This window comes from Erpetoichthys calabaricus, chromosome 16, assembly GCF_900747795.2.
Source record: "Erpetoichthys calabaricus chromosome 16, fErpCal1.3, whole genome shotgun sequence".
Taxonomy (NCBI): domain Eukaryota; kingdom Metazoa; phylum Chordata; class Cladistia; order Polypteriformes; family Polypteridae; genus Erpetoichthys; species Erpetoichthys calabaricus.
The window spans coordinates 10,884,603-10,904,041 of NC_041409.2; the positions used below are offsets into that span (position 1 = coordinate 10,884,603).

A 19,439-nucleotide genomic window follows, 5' to 3' on the forward strand; every position below is an offset into this window, starting at 1 on the left:
CTTTTGTTGTCAATGCACCACATCTACATTTCATTGTTCTGTGTAGGCCTTTCATGATCGTATTTACTAAAAAGACACACCATGTTGTTCGGTGACCACAAGCTCCACAAGCTCCAAGAAAAGTGCAGTGTAGATCCTACATTGTCATCAAAGAGAGAGAAATTCAATTCAATCTGTTAAAATAAAAATTAAATTGGGGTGAACACCATTTGCCATTATAACCCACATTTCGAAACAAAGGTGGCCCCTGAATATCCATCAGAATTAAAAACCCTGGTCACTTCAAGTGTCACATTCTAACATATGTGACAAACTATAAGAAAATGTGAACGTTGTTAAATCTGCAAATAACAAAACAAAAAAACGTTTTCTATTAAAAATTTGCATGTTAATCCACAATCAGTGGTTAAAAACGTATGATGCCAGAAAAAAAGTAATTTTATTTTTCGTTCAATCCCAGTTGTCAGTCTCTGAGCCAAGTGAGCTTGTAAACTACTGCACTTGAGATAACGTTATGCAAATCTGCAGCTGCTATTTTTGACGGCAGACCAGACAATGTTAGTATTTTGGCTAACATCTTCTCTTTATCATATAACAGCTGCACTCCTAATAATTTACAGCAACCTGTCTTCATTTTATTCACAAACTGTTTTATGCAATGTTTGAAGAAAATGAAATGAATAATATGAAGTTGACAGTCTTTGCCAAAAATGATTTTCCTGCTATGGTTCAAGGTGAAGCTATCCAGTCCAATCAAAACAACCAGTTCTGCTTTGGAGTTCCAAGTATAAAAAACATGAATAGCTAAAATATTTATTAGACTATTCCATTCTACTATGAATTAAGTGCTGCTAGTGTACAGCTTTTACCTGGAGACAAATATTGTGTTTTTCATCATAAAGAATTTGTCATATCTTTTAATTTAATAAATGATGTGAACTCCCTGATCTCAGTATCCATGGAAACCTGCAGAGAACTTTGGAAGAATGTCCTCCATTAACTGCTAATGCAATATAAAGAACTGCAGCCTTCATACACAACAGCAACAAAAAGCACTAAATGACTTTGTATTACTAGAATCCAATCATTTAGGAGTAAGGAGGGTTAAGAGGGTTTAACAACACAACCGTTGGGCCAAACATTTATTTTAGGAATTATGAGACAAGTGCCCATCGCACGGATGCGCTCACCTCCTAATCTGGGATCCTGAGGTGGTTCGTCGTGTGGTGGGTGCGGCACTGCGCTATATCAGTGCATGGTCCCAACCTCCTCCAATGAAGATATACGGAGCTAATCTAAATTAAAGAGCAGATTTCACTGGATAGAGGAAAGTTCAAAGTTTGGTCCTATGGTCCTTGAGGTCGCATGCACTCAACATGAGTACCATGTGTACCGCGGCAAACATCAAAACGGTAGACCACTTCTTGCCACACACACGAGTCAACTGGTCCGTAGTTACTGAATTCACAGTTTCCTCAATTCGATGTCGCAAATCTTGAAGATTAGCGGGCACAGGTGGAACAAACACTCTTTCTTTAATGTACCCCCATAGACAGAAATCGCAGGGGGTAAGGTCTGGTGACCTGGGAAGCCATAGACAATGAGCAAGATCTTGTTGTCCACCTCTTCCAATCCATCATCCTGGAATTGTGTCGTTCAGATAACGCCGGACCTCCAAGTAGAAATGAGGCGGGTCACTATGTTGAGCGCATGCAACCTCATGGACCGCAGGACCAAATTTTGAACTTTCCTCTATCCAGTGACGTGCGGAATGTGTTTCTGTCTTATACAGTTTGTTTGAAATACATTTCTGAAATCTGCTCTTTCATTTGGAATAGCCTGGTATTTATGGTAGCAGGCAAAGCCAAATATTGACAACTAGTTTATAACAGATGATTTCATGTGACGGGTGGCACGGTGGCACAGTGGGTAGCGCTGCTGCCTCGCAGTTAGGAGACCCAGGTTCGCTTCCCGGGTCCTCCCTGTGTGGAGTTTGCATGTTCTCCCCGTGTCTGCGTGGGTTTCCTCCGGGTACTCCTACAGTCCAAAGACATGCAGTTTAGGTGCATTGGCGATCCTAAATTGTCCCTAGTGTGTGCCCTGCCGGGGTTTGTTTCCTGCCTTACGCCCTGTGTTGGCTGGGATTGGCTCCAGCACACCCCCGTGACCCTGTGGTTAGGATATAGCAGGTTGGATAATGCATGGCTGTGGTGGGTTGGCACCCTGCCCGGGATTGGTTCCTGCCTTGTGCCCTGTGTTGGCTGGGATTGGCTCCAGCAGACCCCCGTGACCCTGTGTTCGGATTCAGCGGGTTGGATAATGGATGGATGGATGGATAATGGATGGATGGATTTCATGTGACTGTAAGGCCTTTAGCAACTATGTCAACCTGCTAGAAGTCACATCTAATTTTTTTCCACTCCGGGATGGCGTTTACCACACAGAGACCTAAAGATTTTTGTTCTGTAGACTGCACAGTTATCAGCGCTCCATCATGGGCTCAGTATTCTGAAGATGAATTGCAAACCAAGCTTTTGTCTGTAAGGGCCACACAATCCCAAGAAACATGCCTGTTAGGGTATGTAGGGTGATTCAACTGCCTAAGTGAGTATGGGATGTATGTGCAAGTAGGCCGAGTAATGGACTGGCTACCCATCCAGTGTTGATTGCTGTCTTGCTGGGACAGACTTTCCCCCACTGAAATTCTAAAATGAATTAACAGAATTTAGTAATACTGTTATGTTAGTTTTGTGTAAGGTGTAAAGAAAATGAGCAGCGACTACAGTGAGATGAGCCTGATGCTGCCTTTTGCATGAACCTGTTCACATTCAAAATAACATTCAAACACTCGCAGGGGTTGACTTCCATAATTCAGACAGAGAAGTCCAACTTTACAGACTTCATTTACTGGAAGACTAGTAGTGCCCATTCTGATAACAACACTTAACTCTGCTTTGTTAATTTATTACCATCCCAACGGACAACTTGAAGAACATTTTGTCTGCATTTATCCTGTTCTGCATCACTGAACATATTTTTGCACTACAGGCAGCATGGCGGCAGAGCGATATTCTTATTTTTCACTCCTGACAGATCAAGGCCAACATTTATTTTTGTTTGCTGGATACTATTGGACAAACTTTCACACAATACAAAAACAGAAAGAATATGGCTAGTCAGACTGGTCTACACCCCCAGCCCTTCAACAGGGGAACACATCATTTACTGCTAACGTCATGAGAGACCAGTGCCAAAGAAAACACTGGGAAGCTTACCAGACCATAAGAGAAGGCTACACGTGCAATGCAGAGAAGCTCTGTGACATCGGCAGACCTCATATGAACTGAGTTTAAATTAGACAGAAGTAGAAGATGAATGTGTCAGAACAAGATGTCATTATTTTGGCAAGTTATATAAAGTATGTGCATATCCCGGTAGGTATTACTTTCTGATTTTGCCAACATGCTAAAAGTGTTACTCATAAAAAACAGTAACAACAAGCTGTTAAGGAAAAATTATTACAGCACACTCATGATATCATTCACAATTATGCTTCGGACAAGTGGAGTCTTATCTTGGTCTGCCCCAGACCACTTTCTGCATTCCAACAGGTGGCGCAAAGACTCAATGCAACATGCCGTATTATATTCCAATTAGCCTGACATGTGATTTTATTTTATGCGGACACAGGGCTTTATGCGAACGGGTGATAATTCAGGATTCTCCCTACCTTCTAACATCCAGTATTACGAGTCAGCAGTTCAGCTCTCTTTCACTAAAGGAAAGCAGCAGTAAAGAAAGCCAGCGGCAGGTCAAAAACTATTTTTCATTCACTCCTTTCATGATTTCAGTGTCATTTCTCTAACACAAGTAAGCCCGTGATTCGCTAGAGAATCGGAAATCCAAGAATGGCAATCAGTTTCTGTTCCGTCCGATATTTGGATGGATGACATATCATGGAGGGTGGGTGTGTCTGGGGAAATGTCATTTAATTAAATAAGCATATCTGTACTAAGGCGGTTTCGTTTTGTGGAGACGTGATTCTGTTGCCTTTGCTGGCACCGACTGCTGGCAGAGTGGAGCACAGCAAGTTTAGTTATGGTCGCGTCCGGGCGGCTATACAACCCGGCGTGCACGCTTTACCTCAGGTTTAGTTCACAGGTCGTAGGCATGTCGTAGGCATGGTAAAGTTTCCATTTAATTCAATAACCCTATTTCAACTAAAGCGGTTTCTTTGTGTGGGTGCCTTCGTTCATCGTTTGTATCCATACCGGCTCATTTACAGGTCGTAGCCATACGGGCTCGTGTTTGTATTACTAATCGTTGAGCTCCCTCCATTTGGATATGTGCCTCCTTTGCCTGTGCTGTGTCAAAAGCGTGTTGTGGGCACGCTCGTTCATTGTGTTTATCCGCGCACTGCGGCGCGTCCGCCGTGCATAAATTATTTGGATGGATGACATATGATGGAGGGTGGGTGCGTCTGGGGAAATGTCATTTAATTAAATAAGCATATCTGTACGTTTTGTGGAGACGTGATTCCGTTGCCTTTGCTGACACCGACTGCTGGCAGAGTGGAGCACAGCAAGTTTAGTTTACAGGTTGTGGTGTTCGTGTGCCAGCAACTGAGTCTGGGAAGCCGCTGAGTCTGTGACCATTATGTGATGTATATTACTGGAACAGTGGATTAGAGCAAGTGTAGTGCGCTGCGTTTGACTCTGGAGTCTGGGGCGGGAGCGCTCACAGGTTGTGTTGTTTGGGCGCCACCTACTGACTCTGGGAAGCCGCAGCATTTGACTCTGGGGCGGGCGCCACGGCGCAGAATGTTGTGTTATTTGTGCGCCACCTACTGACTCTGGGAAGCCGCCGCGTTTTGGGAAGCCGCTGCATTTGACTCTGGGGCGGGCGCCGCCGCGTTTTGGGAAGCCACTGCGTTTGGCTCTGGACTCTGGGGCGGGTGCAAAGAGCCGCAGTGCGCATGCGCCTCGGTGCGTCCACCGTGCATAAATTAACTGTGGTTTAGTAAGATAGATCTCTAGGTGTGCCCCGTGCAGAAGCAGACTGCCTGACAGCAATGAACACTTCACCAAGTAGTGCATAGACTCCATTTCACATTGTGTTTGTGAGCAAAACAATTCAATCTCTCCCAACAGATCAAACTTGTTTTAAAAGGTTTAATCCCATGTTGTCAAAGAAGAAAGTGGTGGTGGTGGTTTAGACAACCTAATGCCTTCTGGTTTTATTACATCTTCTTCTTTCTCTTCATCTTTTCTTACTTCTATATGGGGTCAATGTGCTTGATCGATTTTCTCCAAATAATTAATTCCTGCACCTCCTCACCGTTCAGGTCCTTTTCCTTCAGATCTTCTTTTACTATATCCATCCAGCTCTACTTTGACCTTCCTCGCTTTCTCTTCCCCTCTACTTCCATTCCCACCACTCTTTTTCCCACGTATTCATTGTCTCATTAAGCAAAAGAAGATTAAGAGGTGGCATGACTGAAGTGTCTAAAATTATGACAAGAATTAGTCCAGGGGATTGAGACAGTGACTTAAGAATGAGTCCATCAAGAACATGGGGACACAGTTGGAAACTTCTAAGGGTAAAATTTGCACAAACATTAGGAAGTTTTTCTTTACACAGAGAACCATAGATACTTGGAAATAAGAGAACAAAGACAGTAAGACTTTAGGGACTTTCAAAACTAGACGATGTTTTTTAGAAGAATTAAGTGGATAGGACTGGCAAGTTTTTGTTGGGCTGAATGACCTGTTCTCGTCCAGATTGTTCTAATGTTTCTACTCATCACATGTCAATCTACTTTCCTTTACTGTCTTAGATATCTGTCCCAATTTTGCAGGACCTCTGGTTGTAGCATTTCTTATTCTGTCCTTTTTTGCAACTCCACATATCCATTCCAACATTATCATTTCTGCCTCATGTAACTTCTTCTCCTGTGCTCCCTTTACTCCCCACATCTCAGCTCCATACCACTGTCTTAAAAACCTCGCCTTTAACCTTTTGCCTTAATTCTTTCATCACACATTACTCCTGATACTCTCTTCCAATTGTTCCATCCGCACTGCACTCCATGAGTTATCTCTGCATCTAATTTTCCATCTTGGTCTACCACTGATTCAATATATTGAAATGTACCCACTCTTAGCATCAGCCTCACTTCTGAATCCTGGTCATCATTAAACCTCATATATTCTATCTTCTTACTATTTATCTTGCAGTTCTCTGTCTTCTAAATCCTTTCTCCAATCTTCCAACTTCCTCTCCGCTTTCTCTTTTCTGGTGCTACACAACACAACGTCATCAGTAAAAACCCTGCACCAGGGGGATTGGTCTTTTATTCCTTGACTGAACACATCCATAACCAGATTAAAGAGCTAAGGACTTCTGGTTTCATTACTGAAACATCAAATAGAATAAAAATGAAATATCTTCACAAGTCTGACAACAATGTGAAAATTTACTTTAAAGCATCAGCAGCCATGAGAAGGTCCATAATTGGTACAAACTTCAAAATTAGTAAAAAGAGAAAAAAGCCAACGTTTCAAACTTACTGGGCGAGTCAGTCCTTGATAGCCCACTGCTCTGATGGTCATCAGTGTTAACTGATTGCATGTCAGTGCATGAGGGGTCTTCTGAGTGTGCCGACCAACTTCTTTCAGAAGGGGGTACTGGGCTCCAAAAGTTGATACTTTGGTTTTGGTTTGTGGCCAAAGAATCTGAAAAACATGCAGATAAATACATCATTTTGTTTTTTACTGTGACATACTTTTTTGTTTTTTTTTACAGTGTTAAAAGTTGTCCTGCCCTTCCCAGTAGATACTCACCATGACATGGCATTCTTCAATATAAGGAACTATTGATGCTACAAATGTGTCTCAAAACAAGAAAACTGTTACGTTAGGAAGGCTCTGGTTAGGCCACTAATCTTCTGATTACGACAGAATGCAGTGAACATTCTCTAACATCTTTAAAGGACCCACCAAAGTGGCATCATTTCAAAACCATGTGCTCTGATGTTCTCTATGCAAACTAAATACACCTCACAAATAATAAGAGAAAACCCAGCTGGAACACAGCTCTGGTATTCTGGTAAATCTGTAAAGAAGTTCATTTACACGTGGTCTTTAAAACAGAAGCCATGAACGCTCTAAAATGATTGTACTTTGATTTCTTTCTTTGGTCCCTTGCAGAGGCTACAAAAGATAACATCGAAAAGAAGGCCATTCAGATCAGCAAAGCTTACCAATCTCATTCATGTCATTTTTCCATAAAAAATATCACATTGATTTTTGAAAGCTGCTAAAGTATGACTCTCCACCTCACTACTTATTAATGTATCCCACAAATCTATGGTTCTTTGTGTGAAGAAAAATTTTCTAACATTAATGCAAAATCAGCCGTTAATGATTTTCCATTTTCCCACGTTCTTCTTGGAAAACGTAAAAATAATAATCTTTGACTGCTGTACTAATGTCTTTCATGATTTTTAAAACCTAGATCATGTCACCTCTTAATCTCTGTTTAAACTAAAATGTTCATAGCTTAAACTTCACAATCCTGGAATCCTCTCTTTTCTGGGCTTTCTCTAGTGCTGCAATATCGATTTGTAATACGGAGACCACAGCTCTATACAGTACTCCTGCTGGGGCCACACTGGCTCGCTTAAACGCTGGAGTTTAACATACTCTATCTATCTATCTATCTATATACCTATTTTATAGTGCCTTTCATATCTATCTATCTATCTATCTATCATATAGTGCTTTCACATCTATCTATATATCTATCTATCTATGTATTAAATAGTGCCTTTCATATCTATCTGTCTATCAATCTATGTATTATATAGTGCCTTTCATATCTATCTATCTATGTATTATATAGTGCATTTCATATCTATCTATCTATCTGTGTATTATATAGTGCCTTTCATATCTATCTATCTATCTATCTATCTATCTGTGTATTATATAGTGCCTTTCATATCTATCTATCTATCTATCTATCTATCTGTGTATTATATAGTGCCTTTCATATCTATCTATCTATCTATGTATTAAATAGTGCCTTTCATATCTATCTGTCTATCAATCTATGTATTAAATAGTGCCTTTCATATCTGTCTATCAATCTATGTATTGTATAGTGCCTTTCATATCTATCTATCTATCTATCTATGTATTATATAGTGCATTTCATATCTATCTATCTATGTATTATATAGTGCCTTTCATATCTATCTATCTATGTATTATATAGTGCCTTTCATATCTATCTATCTATCTATGTATTATATAGTGCATTTCATATCTATCTATCTATCTATGTATTATATAGTGCCTTTCATATCTATCTATCTATGTATTATATAGTGCCTTTCATATCTATCTATCTATGTATTATATAGTGCCTTTCATATCTATCTATCTATCGTAACCACTAGAGGGCACCACAGAGCCCCAAACCACAGACACAGCAATACCCAACATAATTCCAGGTTCAAATAAATGTTTTTTATTTGACAAAAACACTCTTTATAAGAACACCAGCACAAATACACCATTCACAATCCTACATCCTCCTCCAAGACAGTGTTGCACATTGCCTCTCAACTCTTTTTCTTTTAAAGTTGACCCCGGGAATTGCTTCTGGTCTCCTGTCCATGTCGTCCAAAGCACTTCTGGGTCATTTGAAAACCAGGGCAGTCCTCCCCTGGCAGCACCTTCTGAACTCCAAATCCCATGCCACTCTGTGGGTGTCCTAATCGGTTCAGCCCTGAGGAACACTGCCAGCTATTGTGTGGGGGAATTAACTGCTCCTGGAAAGCCCGTCATTCCATTATGGTCTTCTGGCGAGGTATGAATCCTTCCTTTATCTATTATATAGTGCTTTTATATCTATTATATGGTGTCTTTCATATCTCTCTGTCTATCTGTCAGTCCTACTGGATTCTGTACACTGAATCAATAATTAAAAAGTATAAACTGTTATGCTTTCTTTAGCACATGAGGTTAGATTTATCTAATTTTGGGACATGGAGATGACTCCATGATTATTAGTCATTTCCTGATATATAAAGCCAAAAAACTGAAAAATTATATGCTTTGTTTTCCACATGACAACATTGCATTCCGGAAAGCAGTAATACAATACACTCCACAATTCTACTAAAACATGTACATATTTTAAAATCCAAACATGTCACTGCTTTTCATTTTGTCCATGGACTGGAGCCCTCAGCAGGGACGGGTCCCACCTTGCACTCAACTACCCAGAAGTGGATTAAGCAGGCCTGAAAATGTTAATTTACCTTTGTGTATCTTCATAGAGCCACGGCCTAAAACTAATAATACAGTATGAAAGAGTTACTATAGATATAAAAAGAGAAAGGATTATGTTACTGTCAGAAATAAAAGTCTGACTTCATGACATGGGAATCCTGCAAGGAAAGCTGTGGCAACAGGGTATAGCCATCAGGTACATCAAGAAAGAACGTAAAAGGATCGCAACCTGAAGTGCAAATTTGATCTTGCATGATTTTCCAGTATGTTTAAATACATAACTGACACCAAACAAGATCTTTGCATAAAAGCTTAATGTTTAACACCAATATATTAGGAGACAACAGATACAGTCAGGTCCATAAATATTTGGATAGAGACAACTTTTTTCTAATTTTGGTTCTGTACATTACCACAATGAATTTTAAATGAAACAACTCAGATGCAGTTGAAGTGCAGACTTTCAGCTTTAATTCAGTGGGGTGAACAAAACGATTGCATAAAAATGAGAGGCAACTAAAGCATTTTTTGAACACAATCCCTTCATTTCAGGGGCTCAAAAGTAATTGGACAATTGACTCAAAGGCTATTTCATGGGCAGGTGTGGGCAAGTCCGTCGTTATGTCATTATCAATTAAGCAGATAAAAGGCCTGGAGTTGATTTGAGGTGTGGTGCTTGCATGTGGAAGATTTTGCTGTGAACAGACAACATGCGGTCAAAGGAGCTCTCCATGCAGGTGAAAGAAGCCATCCTTAAGCTGCAAAAACAGAAAAAACCCATCTGAGAAATTGCTACAATGTTATGAGTGGCAAAATCTACAGTTTGGTACATCCTGAGAAAGAAAGCAAGCACTGGTGAACTCAGCAAAAAGACCTGGACGTCCACGGAAGACAACAGTGGTGGATGATCGCAGAATCATTTCCAGGGTGAAGAAAAACCCCTTCACAACAGCCAACCAAGTGAACAACACTCTCCAGGGGGTCGGCGTATCAATATCCAAATCTACCATAAAGAGAAGACTGCATGAAAGTAAATACAGAGGGTGCACTGCAAGGTGCAAGACACTCATAAGGCTCAAGAATAGAAAGGCTAGATTGGACTTTGCTAAAGAACATCTAAAAAAGCCAGCACAGTTCTGGAAAACATTCTTTGGACAGATGAAACCAAGATCAACCTCTACCAGAATGATGGCAAGAAAAAAGTATGGAGAAGGCATGGAACAGCTCATTATCCAAAGCATAGCACATCATCTGTAAAACACGGTGGAGGGAGGCAGTGTGATGGCTTGGGCGTGCATGGCTGCCAGTGGCACTGGGACACTCGTGTTTATTGATGATGTGACACAGGACAGAAGCAACCGAATGAATTCTGAGGTGTTCAGAGACATACTGTCTGCTCAAATCCAGATAAATGCAGTCAAATTGATTCATGATACAGATGGACAATGACCCAAAACATATAGCCAAAGCAACCCAGGAGTTTATTAAAGCAAAGAAGGGGAAAATTCTTGAATGGCCAAGTCAGTCATCTGATCTTAACCCAATTGAGCAGGCATTTCACTTGTTGAGGACTAAACTTCAGACAGAAAGGCCCACAAACAAACAGCAACTGAAAGCCACTGCAGTAAAGGCCTGGCAGAGCATTAAAAAGGAGGAAACCCAACATCTGGTGATGTCCAGGAGTTCAAGACTTCAGGCTGTCATTGCCAGCAAAGGGTTTTCAACCAAGTATTAGAAATGAACATTTTATTTCCAGTTATTTAATTTGTCCAATTACTTTTGAGCCCCTGAAATGAAGGGATTGTGTTAAAAATGCTTTAGTTGCCTCACATTTTTATGCAATCGTTTTGTTCATCCCACTGAATTAAAGCTGAAAGTCTGCACTTCAACTGCATCTGAGTTGTTTCATTTAAAATTCATTGTGGTAATGTACAGAACCAAAATCAGAAAAAAGTTGTCTCTGTCCAAATATTTATGGACCTAACTGTAGCTCTTTTTATGTGGGCCAATCCAAAGTGACACTTTTCAGGACTAAGCAAACTGTCTGCTCTGTGAGAAAAGGCAAAAACAGCCCAACAAGCTTATCAGATTGTGTCTACCAACTGTGACTTAAGGATCTGTGATATTCTAGCCAGCTGGTTACATGTGGGGCTATCATATTATTCTTGCCTAAGTACAAATCCGTTACTCTGTTTTATACTTAAAAACAGACTTAGTGAAGATCTATACAAATGCCAAACTTGGAAAAAAAAAAAAAAAGATGTGTACAGAAAATGAACAACAGCTGGCCAGATTGGATACACCAAGTAATCTGGTCCAGTGGGTTTGAAGACCATCATTCTTTATGGTTATTATATACCAGAACCTGGACAATGCATGTCCATATAATGAATGTCCTATCTGCCTGGTATCAGACCACTGTCACAATGCTAACAATTCCTTAAAAAATTATACTTTTTTTTTTAAAGAATTAAAATGTAGGAATTTTAGAAAGAAAGAAAGAAAGAAAGAAAGAAAGAAAGAAAGAAAGAAAGAAAGAAAGAAAGAAAGAAAGAAAGAAAGAAAGAAAAAGAAAGAAAAAGAAAGAAAGAAAGAAAGAAAGAAAGAAAGAAAGAAAGAAAGAAAGAAAGAAAGTGAAACCAGGGCTCAGAAATGGTCAAAACCATCAAGAAAAGCAGCACAAAACGTCTGCAACCCACATACTGCTGGAATGCCAGTGATCTCGATTTGGCTTTTATTACAATAATTGCAGCTTTCCTACACTCAGCCTGAATCAACAACAGATATTACAAAGCCACAACTAACTCTACAAACTTCAAGCAATGCTATTTTTGAAAATAAAATCTAAATCTAGACATCTATACCCGCAGATGAAATAACAAAGCAGAAGGCTGCTGAGTCTGATCAGGAGTTTAACTCTTTCATATAAACGGTGCAGAAGCCATTTCAAACAGCATTATTAGTCTAAAAGTTATAAAAAAAACAGACTATTTTACTATAGCGCTTACATTTATTTGTTTAGCAGGCACTTTTGTCCAAAGGTATAGGGCAGAGTGGTGGCTCTGAGGCTAAGGATCTGTGCTGGTATCCAGAAGGCTGCTGGTTCAAATCCTTGTCACTGCCAAAAAGAGAGATCCTACTCTGCTGGGCCCTTGAGTAAGACTCTTAACCTGTAATTGCTCCAGGGGCGCTGTACAATGGCTGACCCTGCGCTCTGACCCCAAGGGGTATGCAAAAACTAACAAATTCCTAATACAAGAAATTGTATAAGGCGAAATAAAGAACAAAAAAAGAAATCCCATTTCCCAGTTTATTACTGAAGTAAATTATAAAACAAGCATCAGAGAGTAACTGTGGCGGGAGTAGATTACTTGTACTTTATGCATTGCTAAGTCGTGTTCTCCTCCTTCGGGACTTCACAGGGGCCATACGTGATGTCACACCTGACTAACTTGTTCTGTTGGTTGCTGTTGATTAGCTACTTGATCCACTCAAAAAGCCATGGGTTTCCTCTAATATATTTTGTAATTATAAAATACAAACGGAAGTGTACTGAGCAGACATCACATCAGTCCTACTGCTATGTGACTGCAGTTTCTGACTGATATATTTATGTTTTTGAATTTGTAAAGGAAATAGGTGAGACATAAACGTGACATCACAACTTGCAGAATTTGGGTAATATATTTATCCTTGAATTTTCCCGTTTGGAAATGTAACTTCAGACTGACAAGCTCATATTTCCCATATTTCACATAGCATGTGAATATGAGACATGACTGGCTGAAAAGAGAATTAGACGGTTGAATGCTGTAAGATTACTGTCACTAGCACAATGGAACTATTGGTCTGAAACCCTTGACATGGTCTCTCCTCCGAAACCTCCACTTAAACGGTGATACAATAGGAAACAAATACAGTTTTTACCTCCTCTTTGCTCGATTAGCTGTGGGCTTGCTGCTGCTGCTGCTGAGGTGCTGGGTGATCTGCTTCTCACACGGTGCTTCGAACATTTAAAAGCCTGTATAGCAGCTGTCCTTTTGTCTTTTTGCCTAGTCTCTCTTCTCCCCCAGACATCCTCTACTTTATTATGCTGTATATGAATAAAGTTTGTGTTTCTTGAAAACCCTGTATGAATCTGTGCAACTGTGTGACCCAAGCCTGACAAGGTGAACCAGTGCCATCTGGTGAGCAGGTGAGTGTGCGTATGCACGTGCTGTTAACTCACTTGTTTAAAGGGGCATGGGACGTGTGACAGGGGAATGGGTGACAGCATTGCACAATGGGGCCTCATGTATAAACGGTGTGTAAATACAAAAAAATTGCATACGGCAGTTTCCACGCTCACTTTGAAATGTTTAAAAACGAAGTTTGACATAAAGCCATGCACATTTTCATGGCAGCCTCACACCTTGTGTACGCACATTTCTGCTCGGTTTTGCAAACTGGCGACACCCAGCATCAAAGCAGTGTTATTGTTTCTGTGTCGTTTCCCTTTTTTTTTTAGATTCTCATCCATGACACGGGTTTTATCAATTACACCGAGATTAATTGTATATCGTTTACAAATTTAAGGCAGTTGATTGTAATCACTATGTAACTAAATAATGATGCACAGAATAGCCAAACCATTCCAACTACCATAACTGCTTTAGCAAATGGAAGAATTAGAAGAGGGCGCATATTTATACTGTAGATGATGATGACTGGCTTCTAAATTGATTTAGATTTCCAAGAGCTATCCTCTTGGAACTGTGTGCTGTTAGAGTACTAGAATTTATGCTTGATATCATTTATAATTAAACATGTAGGGACACGATGTTACAACGATAACGATGAGCTGGTACCCAGTCCAGGAATTGTTCCTGCTTTGCGCGCTATGCTTGCTGGGACTGGTGTGACCCTGGGTGGATGGATGGAATAATTTAACATGTATAACAAAGATTTTTCAATGTTCCTTAAACGTTTTGAAGAATAGGCGTTCTAAGCCTACAGCTGGTTTTCCATTTATTACAGATGCCTGTTGTGTGGCGATTTGTTATGTGGAGAAAGAAACAGAAGGACAGGAATTAGGGGTTGCCATGTTTGACAGAGGCATTACTGTTGCAATAAATTATTCCTGCGGGAGGCAGGACAGACAATCTCTAGATGGGGCGCCAGCTCATTGCTTCCACTGCGCCACCGTGCCCCCACATGTTTAATATCTGCTTTAATGCATTTCATCATGAAAATGATATCAAGTATAATAATAATAATAATAATACATTTTATTTATATAGCACCTTTTCCATGCTCAAGGCACTTACAGAATAAATAAAGAACGGCAGAATATACAGTATATAGCATTGTACAAACCAGATAAATAAACAAAGAAGATTAAGACAGTAAATTCTGAAAAAAAAAAAAAAACAGACAACATAATTAATGGTCTCGCACACACATACAGGTTACATGAGCATCTTGACAGAGAAGTAAACTGAGAGAAAGGTAATAAAGTCAAGTAGAGCTAAAAGCCTTCCTGAACAGATGAGTTTTGAGTTGTTTTTTAAAAGAATTCATGGAGTCAGCTGACCTGATTAATTTTGGTAGGTCATTCCAGAGTCTGGGCGCTATACAGCTGAAGGCCCTGTCACCCTTGGGGTGTAGATTAGTGACGGGCACAACAAGATTACCAGAATCAGAGGACCTTAGTGGGTGGGCAGGCACATAGTGATGGAGAAGGTCACTGATGTAGTTTGGCGCGAGGTTATTTAAAGCTTTGTAGGTTATTAGTAGGATTTTATATTCGATTCTGTAGGACACAGGGAGCCAGTGAAGGCGGAGCAGGATGGGTGTGATGTGCTCGCTGCTGCTGGCTCGAGTAAGGACTCTTGCAGCTGAGTTTTGAATAAGCTGGAGCTGTGATATAAGATTAGAAGGGGCACCTGCCAGTAGGGAATTACAATAATCGATGCGGGATGTGATAAAAGCATGGACTAGTTTCTCAGCATTAGAGAAGGAGAGGAAGGAGCGAACACGGGATATGTTACGGAGGTGAAAGTAAGAAAGTTTCTTAATGTGATTTATGTGGGCGGAATAAGTGAGGGAGGAGTCTTAGTATTCTAAAATGTTCAGACAGCTGTAATATAATAATGAATATAATGTATTGTGTGGTGATCACTGCCTGCATGCTCCTGTCAGCGTAAGAGAAAGCTTGTTTAAGAAGTACGTAGTAACTGGGTCGGAAGAAAACTTAGAATACGAAACATTTAATGTGCTACTTTAGCTACAATTGGATTTGAGAAACTCTAGTAAATTAAACATCAATTTTAAGATGAAGCTTACAACGTTCTACTTCAATGACAAAATAAACTATGAGATTCAAGTGGAAATTTCGAGATTTAAGTCAACATTGTGACTTTAATCTCGACATAGACCTGTTTTTTCTTCACTGTGTCCCAATTTCTTTTCTTCTCTATGGCCCTAATATGCTTCTGTATGACAGTCAGACACTCGCCTTTTTGCTTTGTGTTCCACACGTGATACGCATTAATGAAACCACATGCAATGCTCACAAAGGTATTATTTGTACGGACATAGCATGATACGTGAACTACCAGATGGAGAACATGCATTGTTTTTCCTAAACAGGCAGCACAAGCCCTTTGCTACAATATGAAGCACAAATTGCTGCAAGACAGACTACTGTCAAAGTGGTGCAGAAATACAATATGGAATAAAACTGTCATCTTTAACAAACAGTGAGTGGAAGTCACAGATTGTTATGTAGACACTGCTGCCACCTTTCGTACAGGGACAGGGCAAAGCACAAATTGCCAGATGGTGGAGCAGTGCCAGCTTTCTATCACTGGCTGTATGAAGCGCAAAGAATTGCAAATAAGGGTGCCATTGTCCTTTTTTACATATGGTGCAAAATGTGAATTCATACTATGCAGCATGGCTACATATTTCTATCTTTTCTACAGGAAACTACAACAGAAAAATATCTGTGCAGCGGGAGAGTTTGGCCTTTCCTTCCAACAACTCTTCTCTCTTTGGACCCAATGACCTTCTTGTCAGACCGCAAGAGGCAGAACTTATCAGTAGCCAGTTTCAACTCAATATTGTGATAAGCATTTGTCATAATACAATAAAGGTAAGTCACAGGACTTTACACCACACGCTTGTCAGTTCAATTTCCGACTGTGTGATTCACTGTGTGACCCCGTGCAACTCTTCAATGTCCTGTTCTTATAAGTCTTCGTGTGTAGACATGTCAGGCAAATATAGAATAAAAAGACCATTACTGGTAAGTGTGAACAGCATGCAGGAGTTCAAGATATGCTATAGATTAAATTGAAATGCCACAGGACGATAATAAATTGCAATTCTTAAACAGCGTTTCAGTCATCAACTTGTCTTCACCATATACTGTATATAACATAACTGACAAGTCTGAACAGTTAAGTGTGGGTGATTTTAAGGTAAGCAGTAGGGGGAAAAAAATGATACAATCTGAAGCAAATGTCTGTATGTTAAGCTCATGGCCATCTATTACATGCATTTATGGGGATAAACTTATACATTTACTCTTTTCTGACAGAGTACCACATAAAGTATAAATACATGACTGCTCACTTCTCTTGAGCCTCTCAGATAAGCCATCTCAGAGGGTTTTTCATCACTTTGAGCTTGTGCAATTCGATCCAAGCTGCAGGTTCACTTTATCTTAGAATGATAATTTCACCGCACAATGAAAAGTGTAGTTTAGGGGGAGCAGTGATGGCCAGTCTAACAGGGCTAATTCCAATCATTTGCCTGTGAAGACACCTGCATAAAGACTGCTGCTTTACCACTTTATAGGGTTTGCATTAAAGCAGGTGGAATGATCAACGATGTAATCGGGGGCATATGGGCTCCTTCTCAGCTGGTCTTACATTCTTTTGTTAAAATCAATTCATGCACTCCCAGGTGCCCTTAGTCTTGCTCTATCTATCTATCTATCATTATCATTTTTTTTTTGTTTTTTCCTGGCCATCGGACCCTACTTTTATTCTGTTAATTAGTATTGCCTAATTTTATTTTCTTATAAATTTTGTCTTTGTTCTCTTTCTTCATCATGTAAAACACTTTGAGCTACATAATTTGTATGAAAATGTGCTATATAAATAAATGTTGTTGTTCTTGTTATTACTATATAGTGCCTTTCATATCCTTCTATCTATGTATACAGATGTATATACATATATCTATCTATTTTCACACACCTGCTCCTGGGAGTCAACCAAATGCACCAGGAAATGACAATTCCACGCCAGGCCAGGGGGCAGCAGGGTGCACTAAACCTCTCTCTTTTCTCTCCGCAAACCAATCACGAGAAATCCTTCCTGTCCTGGCCCCGAGGACATCACTTCCTGTGAACCAGCTGTAAAAGCCCCTCATTCTCCATACTTAAACAGTTCTGTTTTGGACTCTAACCTGTACACATTATACGCTATACGGGTGGCTGCCCCAAGCCTTTGATGTGTGTCCGGCTGATTATTTCAATATATATACAGTATATATATATATATATATATATTTATACTCTGTGTATATATATATATATATATATATATATATATATATATATATATATATATATGGTTGAAAAAATAGTTTACTGTCAAATAAATGCAAAGAGTACACGACACGTGTTTCGCCCTTATTCTGGGCTCATCAGGTGTACACACTCCACTGCACTCCCTCTCGGGAATCGAACCTCGGACGTCAGCGTCAGAGGCGATGCCCCTAACGTTGCGCCACGGCGTGTGGTTCGTTTATTTGACAGCATGTAGATCGGGGTAATTACATTCACGGCATTCGTAGTCTGTGTCACAATCTGATTGTATGGGTCGTTACCTATGGAAGAGAAGGTCTGTGATACAGTTTGCATATTTGCAGCTGGAGATCCACGAAGGGAGAAAAAATGAATCACGTATCATAAAGTAGTTTTTATTCCTGAGCTTTCAACCCCTGCCAGAGGTCTTCATCAGAGGATAATGCTTAGACTTACAAGAATCAAAGGCAATATATAGCAACACATTAAGTGGGGGGGGGGATTTGACTAAGTCCGTATGATCAAGAGGGGGGGGGGGGTTTGTATAGTTTATTTATTATGTACATGTTCTTCTTAAGTTAGCATATGCTGGATTTATGTCCAACTGTCTGTTGATGGCGTTTTCATCTGATAGCCAAGACTCGGCCAACTCTCTGGCACTTTTAGTACTGACCTTAAATTTTACTTTTACATTGTCCCAGTTGAATGTGTGTCCTGTCGATTTAGTATGTGCATAGATCAAAGATAGTGCGTCCTTTCTTCTGACGGCGTTGCGATGTTCCTGTACACGTGTTGAGATTCTTTTTGACATTTGTCCTATGTATACCGCTGAGCAAGAATTGCATGGGATACTATAAACTGCGTTTCGTGTTTCTGCTGTCGATTTCTTGTTTTTAGCATTAAACAGGACCGTGCGCAGATTGTTCGTGGGTTTGTGTGCTATTCTGATGCCCCACTTGGTCAGGATGCGCGGCGAGCGTATACTGCTTACTACAGCATTGTGACTGTGCGCGCGTGTGTGTGTGTGCTGTGACGTGCGAGTCCCCGTCTTACACCCCAAAACATGAAGCTGAATCTCAGTACTTTAGCAACACCAGCTTTATTCAGCTTAAAACAGCAACAGCGCTGTTATTTATTGTAGCGGGATCTGCCACTCTCCTATACACAGACACAGCAGTCAGGCAGGGCCCTGCGCATTTATAATGTTCCTTGTATCACCCATCAACAGCAGGCGCTTATAACATGTCCACGATCTTTTCGGATTTGCTTTTACGGCGAACTGCTACAGCGCTGGGAGACTGCGATTGCTTTGGGACGCTCTTCCGCGTGTCGTCCCGTTGGGTGGAATCCCACAAGAGTTTAGAAACTCACTCACACCAGCCATGATTCTTTTCAAAGGTAAAGTGCAGGTTAATTTGTTTTATGTATTTTTACTTTATATTTTGTATTAATCATTTTTATATGAATAGTTTTGGGTTGTGGAACAAATCATCTGAGTTTCCATTATTTCTTATGGGGAAATTTACTTTGATATACGAGTGCTTTGGACTACGAGCACGCTT

The 19,439-nt window shown here is 40.2% G+C and overlaps 1 protein-coding gene across 3 annotated transcripts in view; it reads right to left on the reverse strand.

Annotated features, from left to right (window-relative positions):
* Positions 1-19,439, reverse strand: part of ston2 (stonin 2) — a 311,201-nt gene that overhangs the window by 176,919 nt on the left and 114,843 nt on the right. For all 3 annotated transcript variants that reach the window (XM_028821758.2, XM_028821759.2, XM_051920158.1), the window contains exon 4: positions 6,570-6,734. In XM_028821758.2, coding sequence (XP_028677591.1) covers positions 6,570-6,734 — 165 coding nt within the window. The remainder of the gene's footprint in view (positions 1-6,569; positions 6,735-19,439) is intronic.